This window comes from Apteryx mantelli, chromosome Z (genome assembly GCF_036417845.1).
Source record: "Apteryx mantelli isolate bAptMan1 chromosome Z, bAptMan1.hap1, whole genome shotgun sequence".
NCBI lineage: Eukaryota > Metazoa > Chordata > Aves > Apterygiformes > Apterygidae > Apteryx > Apteryx mantelli.
Genome location: NC_090020.1, coordinates 12,755,495 through 12,770,734, shown reverse-complemented (window position 1 = coordinate 12,770,734; position 15,240 = coordinate 12,755,495). Strand labels below are relative to the sequence as shown.

General features: G+C 45.2%; 1 protein-coding gene across 1 annotated transcript in view; it reads left to right on the top strand.

Moving 5' to 3' along the window:
* Window positions 1-15,240, top strand: part of ABCA1 (ATP binding cassette subfamily A member 1) — a 98,717-nt gene that overhangs the window by 33,746 nt on the left and 49,731 nt on the right. Inside the window, exon 6 of the mRNA XM_067316549.1 lies at window positions 12,838-12,959. Coding sequence (XP_067172650.1) covers window positions 12,838-12,959 — 122 coding nt within the window. The remainder of the gene's footprint in view (window positions 1-12,837; window positions 12,960-15,240) is intronic.

Genomic DNA, 15,240 nt, shown 5'->3' with positions numbered 1-15,240 from the left:
ATAGTCATACTTCATTCCCATGAACTTTCAGAACTTTCTTTTTTTTGTAACAGCATCGCTATTATATAACTTTGTCCGGAGGCTGGGATGGGTAAACAGACACGGCATAATGTGCATCGCTCTCTTGTGATTCTAGCAGATCTGGGCTCTGCTGCCAGTTCTCAGTCCGAACCTCCCTTCTGCTGAGATGCTTTTGGATGTGAGGATGTAGTAGGGAGAGACTGAAATACCTTCAAAAGTGGAATTCAAAACCCATTCAGTATTGTGTCAATTCTGGCGTTGCTGTACTATTTGCACTGTACTAAGCGACAGGAGCTTGAACAAAGCATTTCTGAGAATCCCGTCACAGAAACTGCGTATATACCACGTTAAAAAGATGTGAGGTGTATCACAAGTGTGCCAGCACTGGTGAAGGCGTGCACTGGCAATTTGATTAAAGACCAGCTACACTGATGGTAGCTGGATGCAGGGAAACCCAATAGCGTCTGTATTTACAAGTTGCAACACCATTATTCTAGTAGGTACCAAATCACTACCCTAAAGGTACTGGTTTTATCTAGCCATTAATTTGTCTAGATACAGACATAATGATGAAGAAAACGATAACGTCTGCTTACTGCGCTTGCTGCAATGTGAGTAATGTCAGCATGTACTTCAGGAACAGGACTCCATTGGAAAGTTCTGGATGCTTTTCTTTAATCTCCTAAAACTCTTTGGCCTGCTCTGTCAATACTGACTTTTATCCTAAGCTATCAAATAAAACAGTGAGTGTTAAACAATTACGCCTTTCACTCTCTCCCATTATCTCCCTCTTTGTATGCAGCCTTATCAGCAAAGCCTGCTAATACTGGCATTATGTTGCCAAAAACATATGCCAGTGTTAACTTTAATTTGCATGTATTTTCTCCCTGTTCTTCATCCTCACGCAATTTCCGAATTTGTTCTCAGTGGCTTCTGATCTCAGAATCTCAATTAATTGCCTTATGCGTTGAAGATTGCATTTGGTTTATTAAAACTAAGCAGGCTGAGATTGGATGAAAGAGGGGTTTAGAGACTGTTTTCACATTGGACTTGGTGATAATACTCTCTTGGGAAATTTGTACTGCTGTCATCTGGTGAAAAATGCATCTGTTTTCAGAGGATTTCCAGTATTTGGGGCTGTGCTCTTGTGAGGGTGACTCTTGTGAAATTGCCACAGTTGGGAAAAAAAGCCCTGTCCACTTCTGTATCAAGTAGTGGTTGTGTCTTGTTCCAGACAGAGATACATTTTTGGTTCAGATTACGTGTTTCCTACTTGTATTGTATGTTGCATAATGTTCTGAAGAATCCTTTGAGAAACCACGAAGCTACAGAATGCGAAAGTATTACACGTTAACAGACTGCATATTACTGATGCCTGGGTAGGATGAGATCTTTAGCTGGTGAAAAAATGGTGTAGCTCTGAGAAGTCAGTGGAATATAACCCATCTTTTAGCTGAAGATTTTGCCCTGGCTTTTTTAATGGATTTTTTTATGCTGACCTGTCAGCTCTGAGGGATGCATGAAGGAGATGGGCTGATCTGTGACACAGATCCTCTACAAAGAGCCAAAGGTTCCAAGTAGTGTTTTTTCCCTCCCCCTTCTATTTAATTCTAATTTTGAGAATGATGCAATAAAAGACCCTTTCCTGCTTTGTTTCAGAGCCTTACTATTCTTCTAAAGGCACCTGTTTAGAAGCAAGTACTATTTGTAAGAAAGTTCTCAGATCCATTTTCTGTTGACACTAGTGGAAGGTTTCTGTGAGTCCAGGCAGCCAGAATTTATAAAGATCACGTCTTGCATCTCTGGAGGTCCTTTCTTAACAGTTCTCCATCTGTTCAAGCAAGCACAACTGAAACCTAGTTGGGCTTTGTCTGAGGGTGACTGGACCCCCATATGCCAGAAGAGGATTCACTGGTACGGCAAAGATAGCTTGTGTGAGTTTAGCTGAACAGTATTGTAAGCCTGAGTGCTTGTTCTGACTTGTGCCAATCGACTGCTTAGGAAAGCAACCAGCTATGTCCAATGTAATCATACTTGAGAATGGTTAAGGAAAAAAAAAAAAAGCATTTAGTCACATGCATCAAGGTGGGGACAAGAAAATGCACTGTCCCAGCAAGTTTTCTCTTAGTAAAGACACCGCTGTGACACCATGGTCAGGAGCCATCAGTTATCCCTGCTCACCTGTGCTATTACCCTGCTCTGTTCACATCCTCACCCACTGCCCAGCAAATGGTGAAAACTGTAACCGTGGTGCTGTAAAGCCACAGAACATGAATCAGGACAATGGAGCAGTTCTTCATGCCCACAGCTGTCTTTCACAGCTGGGTCCATTTCCTTCTTTTTCGTGTTAGCTCCTAGTGCTGCATCAGGACAGTCCAAAGAAGAATTTCACCAGGGGATTGGTGTAAACCATGAACCAGGGTCCTCTGGCAGTGTACACACATTGTTTTCTTCACTTCAAGTACACTAATTTGGGACTTGAAAGTACACAGCATGGTGCTCCTAAAGCTAGAAGAGGCTTTGCTCTTTCCTGTGTATACCAGTAATGTTTCTGTTCTCTGCATAAAACAGGCCGTAGAAACTGATGTTGCTGCAAGTACTCCAAAGAGTATTTAAGCCAGAGTATTACACCAGGACTAAAGAGAGGCAAAAGCTAGTATATTGCCAGACTCTAGGATGGGCTCCTCTGATTGCAAGGCAGGGTCTGCTGAGAGCATCCTGGTGTGAACAGCAGCATTGTATAGCACTTGAGACACAAGAGACATGATCCCTAGCCTAGCCTTTGCTCCTTGTCTATTGGGTGAATGTGGCCAACACGCGGCCGCTAATCATCTGGTCTCCCAAAGCTTGAGAAGACCCTTTAGCTATTTTGAAGTGGTGTTGCTCAACAGTCTGTTGATTTACACTTGTAAAGTGGCCGAATGGATGCAAAGCTCTCCCTAAACCGTTCAGAGAAAACATCTTCTCTTGGTTCAGTGCTGGCCCTTGTGCTTCCTTTGGACTTGAAGCTCAACAGCAACACTGAAGAACATTATGGGTAACTTTCCAATGTCCAACTAAATGGAAACATAGGGAACAATCATGGGGGTTTGAAATCATTTAGATACAGATATGTGTTCAAAGCAAACAGGTGGCATTGCTGCTTGAACTAACTGTATTTTAATGATTGGCTAAATCTTCAGCGTTTTTTTTGATTTGACCCTGGGAAGTTCTTTGTTCTGGAGCTGACTTTTGCTGTTCGTGCTAGGTGAGGGAAATCAGGACTTAGCGCTAAATCCAGAAGTGACACTTTCTCCCGACACCAGGGGAATCAAGATTCACTATGGTCTTCTGCTGACTGTAGACTTTGTGCCATGTTAAGCTTCAGAAGCAACTGAGATGTGAGTCAAGTTCCCCCGGTCTGTCAGGAGAGAGAGGAAGGGAGCTGGTGTGGTGTGAGGTCAGCAGAGGGGTGGCTTTGCTTCTTCTCTTTTCACCTCTCTTTCTGTGCAGAGCTAAACAATATAAATACAGGACTGTGAAGGTGCTTTGGTCCTGGGTAGCTCTGCCTGCCTTTCTGCTTAAGGTACATTACTAACACCACTGGTTTTGTGGGGGAAGCCTTTGAAGTTGGACATCTAGTTGGGTAGTTCTGATGTAGGTTTTGACTTGCACCAGCAGTCTCCTAGATGCTTGCTCACATACCCAGCTCATCAAAACCCTTCTGCTATTAGTAATGGTCATTTGACTAAAATGTCCAATTCTTCTTTTTCCCGTGACTTGAATTTCCACTGAATTTAAGGTCATTTGCCCAATTACAAGGAAGTCTGGATGAGGCCCTCCTTGGTCACAGCTTTCGACTTCCGCTTAGCTCCATGCTTCTTAATAGCATAGTGTCATCCCTTGTATTCTCCTGCCAGTATTTGCCATTGGAATAGTGGTATGTTTCTGAATGTGACCACATCCTTTGTTTTCCAGTCTGTGTTATTTGTTTTTTAGTATATTTTACTATATCTCAGAGCTGATGTTTTGGAGCATCTAAAATCTGTGTATTATCTAGGGCATAGTGTTGTAAATCTTTATTTTCAGCAACCAACCTTTACCTATAAAAGTAGTTCTCCAGTATTGCCAATGATGTATTTTTCTAAGCTGGACTGAACTATTGATTAGAGCTTTTATAGCCTATACTGACCTGCCCTAAACCTATCCTACATACCACCCATATGCCTGAAAATCATTTGGATTGTAGTATTGAAGTACCACATCTGGTCAGATCTGAGGTCTGTCATCTTAGTGACTGACGAGGTTAAGAGATTTGCAGTTTGTCCTTATTTTGTGAAAATTAGCAGGAGAATTTTCAATCAGTTATAACTATCATGTGATTTGGAGCTCTGTTTGGACAGGGATTTGCTGTTTTAAAACAATACAGTGGAGATATTTGTATAAGGAGTTTTCTTTTAAGTCTGCTTCATTAGTTGCACTGTTTCAGAAACCCAAATACATTTTTTAAAATTTTTTACTGGCAAGCTGTGTTTCACAGCTGTCTGTGCTGATAACAGAATTTGGCCTGCAGCAGAGGAAAAGGCAAGAATATCTTTTCTGCAGTGTTACAGAGGACCTGGAGAGGTGGTTGGGTGGGTCCCTTTATAGACTGAAGCTCTGTGGGCTGCGCTTCTGTTTCCAGAACTGCTAGCGACCGCTGTGTGGTTTTCACTTCTCTGTGTCTCGTGTCTTCGCCTGCCTTTTGGGGCAGAGGCGTTCTGTTGGTATGTGTGAACAAACATACAGGAGGGCCCGGAGGATATTTGGGCTTTCAGGTACTGTGCACACAGAAGTATGAGCCTTGTTTTTGCGGCTGACTTTCCATGCAGGTTGGATCTGGGATCTCAACTAGCCAGAATTTGCTCTGCTCCCTTGAAGTCATCAGACCACCGCCCCCAAAGGCTAGCTGAGGGCTGGGCTCTCGTGTGTGTGCCGTTCCAGAAGTCCACCTTGCTTTTTTGCTAGCACGATTGTGCTGGCGGCTATTTTTAAAGCTCCTCTTGCAAAAAATGCTGACTTGGGGAGGAAAGGAAGTGGTTCCAGGGTCTGCGAGCCCAAGTTGCAGGTTCACCTGCTATTGCTTCTCTCAAGATGTGCTGCAGTGTTTCTGTCCAGTGCTTACCCTTGTTGGGTCATGGCAAGCAAAGTGGCCATGCGACTGTGCTCGAAGGAATGACATTTGGGGAATTCCTGGAAAATCATTTTCACCCATATTTTCCACCTCTTTAGAAGCTGTTCATTTGATCACTGTTCCTCCTGCTTTTCCTGTTTTAATTGCTGCAGCTGTTCTACCGCAGTATACAGCTGTTTAAAGTCACTTTGATGTGCCAGAGATAAAGATGCTTGTTCTTTGTCGGTGCTGGAGCATTTGGGCTTTTGACTCCCACTTGTCTCTCGAGAGCGTTGTTATGACAGCAGAAGAGGGTGGCTGACTGAGTGACCCCTGGCAAGGCTGGAACTGCAAAATCCTAGGCATCTCTCACCTATACAAAGCATCCGAGAGGTTTGCTTCCCATGGACCTCTGCCTTCTCACTGGAGTTTAGCTGACCCCCTTACAGGTACCTGGTGGCAGAAGGGCTGAGAAGCATAATCCAAACATTTCCTGTGCTAAGATGTATGTTGCAAGCACAGTCTGTTATTGACACCTTACAACAAATGTCCCTCTGTCTCCCCTTCCCCTCTTCCATCCCCAAATAGTGATTTGCTTAGGAAAAGTTAAAAATGCTGACAGGTACCTTCTTCTCATGTTCTGTGCCAGTCACAGTAGTTTTTGACAGTGTAAGTGAGGACCGGATAAATTTGTGTAGCATCTGAGAATCCCAGTGATTAAAATGGGTGTCACTGCTCAAAAAGCTGGCCCTACGGAGAGGAAGGACTCTCCGAGGTGCCTGTCCGCTGCGGCTGTGTTAGCACCTCCACGTACCCCAGAGTTGCCTGTTAACTTAGGATTCCCACCACAACCAGCAGGAAGGATGGGAGAAGTGCGCTTTCTACAGCGATGGGGGCCTGTCACACAGCGTTTGCCCTTTCTCTCAGGAGATATCCTAGCTGCTGGAGGTGCGGAAGCAGAGAAGCCGGGAGGCTGCCTCCTCCCTATCCACACTTCCAGGGAAGTCTGAAATGGCAAATAAGCGAAGGTTATAGGTGACGCTTACTTGGGTCTCATCTAAATATCTCCATGGACAACACAATTACGTGTCTGATTGCCAGAGAGCAGACAGACCTACAACTTACCATAAAAAACAGATCAAGCTATGGCTGCAGAAGGGGCAGCACTTTGCGGGCAAATTAGCCTTGTGTTTTTACATGAGCAGACCTTGCACAACAGGCCTGCTGAGCTGCTTGATTCCTTGTCAGCAAATCAGGGTAAGGCTGTGTAACATGCTTGGAGGACAGTTTTAGCTCCTGTCAGGATCAGCAGGCTCTGAGAGCTATTCCCACCACACAGGGGGAAGAATGCCTTATAGAAAAAAGAAATATTAAAGCAAAGTAATTGTTTTAAAAAGAAAATCGTGTATCGCTCTGTCATGCCTTCTGGATGTGTTGCCAAGTTAGTTAGGGAAGTTAGTCAAGAGAATATAATGAAGAGAGATGAAAATTTGCCTCTGTGCCAAGCCTAGCACTGGCTGATCGGAAAGGTTTGCTTTTCATGGTCTGGGTCATTGGCTCGGTAGGGCACGACACTGTAACAAACTCAACAATAGGAGATTGCTGTTTCTTCTGGATGAGCAACAATTGCTTAGGGTCCTTCAGCCCTCAACTCTACTGCTGTTACTTATTTGAAAACTCGTTTTTATTTTTATAGGAAATAGCCTCAGAAGCCTTTTGACTGTAAATCACAATGAAGAACAATGGGTGTGAAAATCAGCTGATGGTAAACCTGGCTTATAAGTGTGCATCTGCCTGAATTTTTGAGAAGTACCTCCCAGATGCTTCTGCACTGAAAAATTAATAGGGAATTCCAGTGTAAGAGTTCATTCTGCGACAGCACTTGAGTTGTGTGCTGCTCTGGTCCTTTGACTGGTGAGCATTTGCTAAACATTAGAGCAGATCTCTAATCAGAGTCCTCTTCAGGGTCACAGGCACTACCTGTATATTGCAACTGCTGGAGCTGAGACCAGCTCTGAGTCCTCCAATAGCCTCTTGGTACACTTGCATCTTGCAACAGGTCTTGCTTCTGGGGGCGCATGACCGAACAAGCTTTTCCTTGGGCAAAGCAATGCCTGTGGGCGAAAGCACCCTCTTCCATGATGGGGGAGCCTTGCAGCCTTGTCCACTGGCCATGCCCAGACATCATGGAGCTGTCTTGCACAGCCTTGACAGCACAGTGTGCAATTGAATTAGCAGGGGGGTATGTGAAATATTGCTCTCACTTGAAAGCACCGTGAAGGTGCCCCATGCCTGCCTCGTTTTCTGTAGAAGTGGAATTTTGCCTGAATAGGCACCATGAGTCTGAAACCTTTGTGCCTTGCAGCTGTTTATCACTCCTGCTGTAGGAAGAGAAGCATGCACTAGCTGCTCACATGCCACTCTCTTCCTTGTACTGCTCCTTCTGTTAGCTGGTAGAGACAGGTGCCTTCACTTGTGCTGTGCTGGGAATGCACTTACCACTCTCAGGTATCTCCTTCAGGCACTTACAGAAACCTGCTGACTTGAAGGAATGAACCTAAAGCTTCTTGTACCCCATCCTGTTCCACTGCTTCATCTCACAGCGATGCCTTAATGCTGCTCGTCGGGCAGCCCCATTGTTTTCATATTAATGGTCTCTGCGATAAGAAGTTAAAGGTCATAATTTAACTCCATAATTTAACTGTTACCTTGGTGCTTGGCTATGAGGAATGCAGGCTTAGCCAAAGGCTAGAAAAATCCACCAAACACAATGGACATATAGAAAATCACATAACTGTTTTCTGCCTTGAGTGTTCCATCAATGGACCCTGAAGTCCCTGAAGATAAATAGTCATGCTTATAGGCTAGACACATTGCCCTGTTTTCCTGTTAGCTTCTAAATTAACTTATAACATGAATCTCCCTGCCTTCACCAGATTTCTTGTAGGAACTTAGGCCACATGAAGCTGGGAAGTAAACAGTAGATACGCCTGTCACACTCTTTTCAGTCACCCTAAGGTAGTTTCACACTAGCTGAAAAATCTGGTTTATTTAGATTATGGGCACAAACCTCAAACTAAAGTCGTCACACCTGGTAAGCTTGATCATCTGTAGTGGATTAAGATATGTTGGAATACAATTTACATGCTTTTTATTTTTAGGAAGCAGTTTTCAGTGTGTGGAAACCCTAGCCACACTTTTCATGGGGCTTTGTTATTTCTACTCTATTGCTCATTTTTTAGTGACTGTGCATCATTAAATTCTGAAGGAAGGTATGAGCCCTTTGTGCTTCCAAGTGAACCAAAGTAAAAGGGAGAGAAGTATGTCCAGAGGAGAGCAGTCCTATTCTGTAACCTGTCTGCAAGGGATTTTTTTAATCCCACCTGTCTATGAAGCTTCTCAGTATTGCTGGAAATAATCGTTTCTTGCTGTGGAACCAGTGGTGGTCATACTACTAGTAAGAGCAGCAAATTAAAACTGATTCCAGGGTGTAGGTTCTTCTGCTCTTTCATGCATTTAGCTACCTTTAGAGCTTGTGAGAGGAGCTGGGAATGTGTTTCCAGAAAATGAGAGCATAAACCTCTGAGTGACAGTGGAGTCTGTATAGGCTACAGAGACTTTCTTCATCCTACAAGCAGTGCTTCACTTCTGTTCTGCACAGAAAGGAAGCTTAATTTTTTCACGCTGCTTCTCATAACCCTGGATAGCAGTGTCTTGCTATTATTTATAGTAAATATTTATTGTTCTGCACTGCAGTTTAACCAACAAATGTATCAGTTGTAAAGGTTCTGTTTTTCATTGCTGATTCATATAGATCTCTTCATCCCCTTGAGCAGATTTTTCTGTTGTTGTCACAACAACTGATGCTCATTCCAGAAATGATCAGCCTAGCTCTGTGCTCAGGGATGAAGGTGCTGGAAAAGGTTGGGCTGCCAGGAAATTGTGCATCTTAAGCAGATGACATATGTCAGTGCTGAAGGAGTTGCTCTGCAATCTGAAAATCCTGAATTTCTGTTTTCCGTGCACAGAACTCTGCCCCAAATATGGGTTTGAACTGAGCGGAAGGCGAAGGCAGCGATCTCCTTCATGAAGTCAGTATCTGTGAAACGTTGCCACATGTGGTTGTCTAATCCTGACTTGTGATTTTAGAAAGGAAGGGTGGTTTTGTGGTTCAGGCACAAGACCGCCAGCTCCGGGAGCTCTTGGTTGTGCTACAGACTTCGTTAGGCGACGGCGGGGAGGTCCCTGGCTTCCCTCTGCTCCAGTTCCCCATGTGCAAAATGGACTTCTTCCCTCCTGCTTCTTATGGATAGGGATGGCCTCCTGCTTTGTCGCTGCACAGGTCCCAGCGTGTCTCTAGGCAGTGCCTAACGTGGACCTACGCATTGTGGGGGCTATTTACATGGCATGTAAGCTAAGCACGTGTTTAAGTTCTCTGCTGTTCTGCTGTTGTTCCTTTTGGGACTTGGGGTTGGAATTATAAAAATGATCTTCCATAAGGACCATCTGCCTCAGTATTTCTTCTGCTGCTGAGAGAGCAAACTGCAGACACGTATCTAGCCACTGAACCTCTGTGGCGGTTCACGTCCGATTTGACCTGTGTGTTATGGCTCGGCCTGGCCTCAAATTCATATCCGCGTCTGTGCTTTAGGGCTCATCTTAGCTTCTGGGACCTGAGGTCTCAACCAGGAGGCCGCAGGCTGCAGCGCTGGTGGTGAGGGAGCCTGCAGGCCTGTGGTTCTCCTGCTTTTCTCTTGGAAACGAAGGGCAGAAGGGGCTGCCCTTCCACGTGAGCAGAAGAGTGCGCGGAGGAATTTGTCCCTGGGGTGAGATGTGCAATCAGGATGCTGCAGCTGGAGTTACCCTGTGTCGGCCGAACTGCGGTGGCTGGCCGTAGGAACGCTGATGGTCAACCTCAAGCGTGAGAGAAAACGGGCAAGTTAAATCCTCAAGTTTGAGCTGACACGTTTTTACCTCACGTTTCTTAAGTAACTTGATAGTGTGTCTGAACTTTTATGGCAGGAAAATATTGCAGTAGTTAGCCTCGGGTTCTGAAATGTGTTCTTCTACTCCAAATGTTTGCATTATTAGGTAAGTTTGGCATTAGTTTTCAAAAGACTTGTCTGTTTCTTTTGTTTTCTATTTTTGGAGCAGTTCTTTTAACTAATGCTCTCGTATTTCCTTAGGCCCTAGTGGGCAAGTAATCTTGGAGAGAAGAATGGCTGTTTTCAAGAGGAAACCTCTGTTAACTCTCATCTTTTTCAAGTATTCAGGGCAGGAATTTAGACTGATTGCACTGTGCGGCGCCTTTCCGTGGTTTCACGTGCAAGTCGTTATGTAAGCCTCCGTGATTTGGGGGGGTATGTGAGGAATTTTGAGCTTGGAGACACTGTGCCACAAATGCTAGAAACAGGGCCAGATGGAGGGAGAAAATGCACAGCGAAAAAGGCTAGCTTTTTGTCTAGGGTAGCGCAGCCGGACCATGACATTGGTCTCGCAGAGCTTTCACTTATGGTCTCAGGCAGACGAGGGTCAGGCTCAGCAAGCACAGGTCCACGTCGAGTCAACTGGAAGCTAGGCGTTGTTCCACGATGAGTTTCGGTAGCTTTATGTTTTGTTCCAAATCGTAATGAAAACCCCTTCAGATGTTTGCAAAAGTTTTCTTGGAAGGCAGTTTTGATTTTCAGCAAATTCCGGTCCTGAGAAAATACGAAAATACTGGGCATGATAAAAAGGGAGGGAAGAAACATTCTGCTAACACCTGACTGGTTAATTACAGTTTTGGAAGGAGGTAGCTTCTTTGTTACTCCCCGTTGTGATTACAGGCAGGTCAGCAGGAATCCAGATGTAGTTCAAGTTGCTTTCCTGCAGTTACCTATAGAATATGTTCCCGGCCAAGAAAATCCTGCTTTCACGTGGTAGAAAAAAAAACACTCAAGAAACCCAAACAACAATGAGGAAACAGAGGAAAGTAGGAGATTTATTGGGCAGTTAGATTTTTTTTTTTTAATAAGGTGTGTGGCCCTTTAAGAGGAATTTGAAAAAATACTCTAAATAGAGACAGGCTAAATGAAAAAGCTTGCAAACATCTGATCTTTGCATGCCAGTGTGCCAGCTACCCCCTTCAGCCAGCTACCCCTTTGTCCGTCTGAGTTTCCGAACCGTTGATTTTCTCACTAAAAAATAAACAAGCTGCAGAAGTGTTTAGGGAGTTCAGTGCGTTTAGGAAATAGCAAAGGAATCAGGGTGGGGGGGAATTTTTGCTCCGGTTGCCACCAAGGCGGGTGCATTAGCGTGTGCTGGGGGGAAAAGGCCGATTTATATTGTTGGAGGAGCCGGCTCTTTTCTTGTTGTTTTTTTTAATCTGGGCTAGGAGAAGGGAGCCCTGGTTGATTTTTGTTGGCAAGGTGCGTTTAAGTGTTTCCACAGCGCGGTCAGAATGAGTATATGGCTAAGCTTTCTTGCTGGGCAGAGCCGAGGGAGAGACTTTCATCCTGAAGTAACCTCCTCCGCGTTGCCTCAGCCCGGGGTGGTGATTACTTTTCGCGCACGCAGAACAAAAAAGCGAAGGGGAATTGGTAACTGGATATGTGGACTAGAGAGCAATGACCGTCGGTAACCCCGGCGTGCTTCGTGCCGCCCGAGCAGCGCGCGCCGCTTCCTTTCCCGCGGCCGCCCGTGCTCGCGGCTGCCGTGGCCGGCCCGAGCGGAAGAACCAGCGCGATGCCTAGCCGGGTGACTTGGCTTCGCCGGCGAGCCTTCGCCCCCGCCCCGTCCCGTGAACCCTCTTCCCACAGCTCCCCTGCCATAGCCGCGGTCCCGATCATCGCTTATTTAAGCATAATAAGGAGAGAATCGGTCTTTAAAAAAAAACAAAAACAAAACTTTAAAACAAAGAAACACCGTGAGAGCCAGCTGCTTAACCTCCAGTTTTCTCACTTCAATTCTGTACGTGGATTATAATTTCCAGATGATTCCCCTCTGCTGAGGGAGAGAAGCAACTCTATTTTAAAGCCAAGAGCTGAAATACTAATGGCTTCAGAAGGTGAAGCTTTAAGAGAAGAAAATGTAATAACAAAGCATTTGCAAAATTATATTTTTTGCCAGTGCAGGCAAGGCTGCTTTCTAGGTCTGCCTGTGATTTCTGTATCATCTGATAACTGTATGCCTGCATATGTCAGACTTTGAAATATTTTTTGGTAGAGTACTACTAGCAGCAATTATTAGCATAATTAAACACACAATCTAGTAAATCTCTCAGCAGCCTATGCACCAGTTCAGTCCTGCTTTCACTAATAGCGCAGGGATTAAGTGAAGCCTATTCTTTGTGCAAGGCTAACGTTGGAGCAGGTTTCACCCACAGGGGGAACAGCTTGGCCTGCTCTGTCTTTTCCGTGTCTGACAGCAGATGGTATGTGCAAGCTGAGCTTAAGTAAAGGTGTTCAAGGGAAACTGGTTTTAAAGATTCTGTTTTTGAGGTTAAGACATCACGGTTTGGCCACATCTCTGAAAGCTGCCATGTTTCAGAGCATTTTGCCCACAGCTCCTCTTTTTCTTTTGTGCTACAGTTCATGTAATTCCCTTTCCCCCATTTGTCAGCTTTTGCCTTTCCTGTTCAAAGCTCTCAAATTAGTTTCCTTTGGCTTTGCCCTGACCGAAACGTTGCTTGTTTTGTCACCTTCCAGACTTGAAACTCCGGGATTTCCTGGTGGACAATGAGACGTTCTCAGACTTCCTCCATCGTAATGTGTCCATGCCACCGTTCACGGTAGATGAGCTGCTGAATGCTGAGGTCAACCTCCGGCAGGTAAAGAGCACTTTTGGCTGTTACAATAATAGTTAGTTTATTGTTTGTTTTACCATAGTGCCAAGATCCGTAGTATAGGACCCTTCTGCGCTGGGTGTTGTACAAACACAGAATAAAATGTAATTGCTACTTCTCTCCCTTGCCCTCACATTTACTGCCTGCCTTAGCTGTAAGCTATAGAAGCACTCTGAGATCCACATATAAATGTTTGATTTGCGTGAAAAATAGCCTAGAACTCTGCAAGCTAAAGAGAATTTCTTCTTTCCTGTGTTTTTTGTTTTTTTTCCCCCCCGAAGTAAAACATTAATTTGTCTGCCAGTGCTGTTTGAACTGTTCTACATCAAGTAGAAGAAAGAGTGTTTTTGTTGTTAGGTGGCTCAGTGTGTGCTCAAGGACAAGGTGTCTGTCCCAGGTGTGTGGGCACGCTGCGTGACGCTGGGTGCCGTGGACACCCGGGCAGGGGAAGGAGGCATGCTTTTGGGTTTACGGCTGGCTCTTCAACAGAGGCAGCGAGCTTGAACATTATGTAGTACAAAAGGGTCCTGATCTCAAGGGAAACCCCTGCGTGCTGCCGTAATTGTCTTCCTAAACATAGGCAGCCGTGACAGTGGGCTGACCGATGGCTTTCGATGGCTGTCTGTCATCGTCAGGATCAGAACATCGTTCTTGTCGGGCTAGGTGAATTCGTCCGCTTCTGCCAGCACCCTTTCTACTGCAGAAGTCAGGACTGGTGGCTTCAGGCTTCAGAGGAGGACCTACGTTCCTCTCAGTGCAGTGTGACTGTGCAAAAGGAGAAGGAAATCCCTTCCGCTTCCCAAATCCAGATCAGATCTTTTGCTCTGAAGCGTAGTGATTAATGGTCCTTTCAGACTTTGTCTCCATGCAGTTACATTTACTGGCCCCCTTCACACAAATTGTCTCATTCTTTAGTGAAATTTATGAAGCCGTATGTTTCAATGTCCTTTGGTAATTACTCCTACAAGTTAAAGATATGTTGTGCTTTTAAAAAAAAAAAAAAAAAGGAAAATATCTTATCTGTTTTAAGACACAAGTTTTATTTGTCTTGAAACAAATTTGCCTGAAATTCATGCTAGAATAAAGCAGGACCCTGTTACAGATTGGTCTACAGGGATAACCAGAAGGCTACAGCCACAGCATACTCATTTTCCCTAAGTGATGGAAAGGCAGAAAGATTTCTATATAGGCAAAGGAGCTAGCCCTGATCTTTTGTCGTGTGACTACCATATTAAGTCATCCATGCTAGCAATAGGAGAGCCAGCAGAAAGTGAGAAAAGTCTAACTTTTATCTTTGTGACGTATCTCAGTAAAGGGGTAACCAGTGAGCTAGATTTTGCATGAAGGATTTTAGCTTTGTCCTTGTTAGTAGAACAGTCTTGTGCAGATCCTGCCGTACGCTGGGAGTGACGTGTAGTCTTGTGGCAGTTTGTGCTATGGGGTGGCAAGAGTAAACCTATGCAATGTGGCAGCAAGCAGCAGAGGAGAGCAGCAGGCCACCAGATCTTGCCTTAAGCACTCTCCTAGTACAGTTCATATCTGAAAGGCAGAGCAAGCTCCTCCTGCAGGCTGACCAAGTCAAGGCTGTTTGGTCAAGCCTTCGCTGCTGCCCTTGTGCAGGTGCCTCCAGACAGCTATAACGTGGCTTGGACCGTGGGGCAGGTCCTGTCCCGGCGAAAAGCAGCGGGGAAGCGGTGCAGACCTGGGCGAGGGCTGCGGTGCTAATCAGCAACCCGTTCTGGAGGACACTGAGGGGTACATGATTGCAGCCAGGGTGCGTGCTGCCAGGAACAGGTCTCCCTGCTTGTGTGCAGCAGGGCTAGTCCCAGGTGACAACAATGTGGTCAGAGAGCACAAAGTCAAGCCACCTGCATCTGCTTTCTCAAACACTTCCATGAATGTCTCAGAAATTAGCCTGACATTTTGACAGTCCTTAGGGGATTTAATCTGTCATTTATCATGTATTCTCCTATTGAAAACGCCATGGCTTCAGGTGACTTGGAACTGTTGCAGAGACCTGACTTGGTGTGACTGGGTGGTTTAATTTTGGTGAGGGTCTCAGGGCCTTTGTTTCAGGGTCATGTACTGCAGAACTCCTGCATTTGGAAAAGTGGCTTCTTTCTGAAAGAGCTTAAAACCTGAGTGAAAAGGATGGATGGCCACAAGGGATGGTGGAAGCGTTGCTCGTTCGCATTTTTTTTGTGTGAGGACCTGAGGCACTTTGAGACATTGTTTTTCTATATGCCCCCGCAAAAGAAGCTGTTGC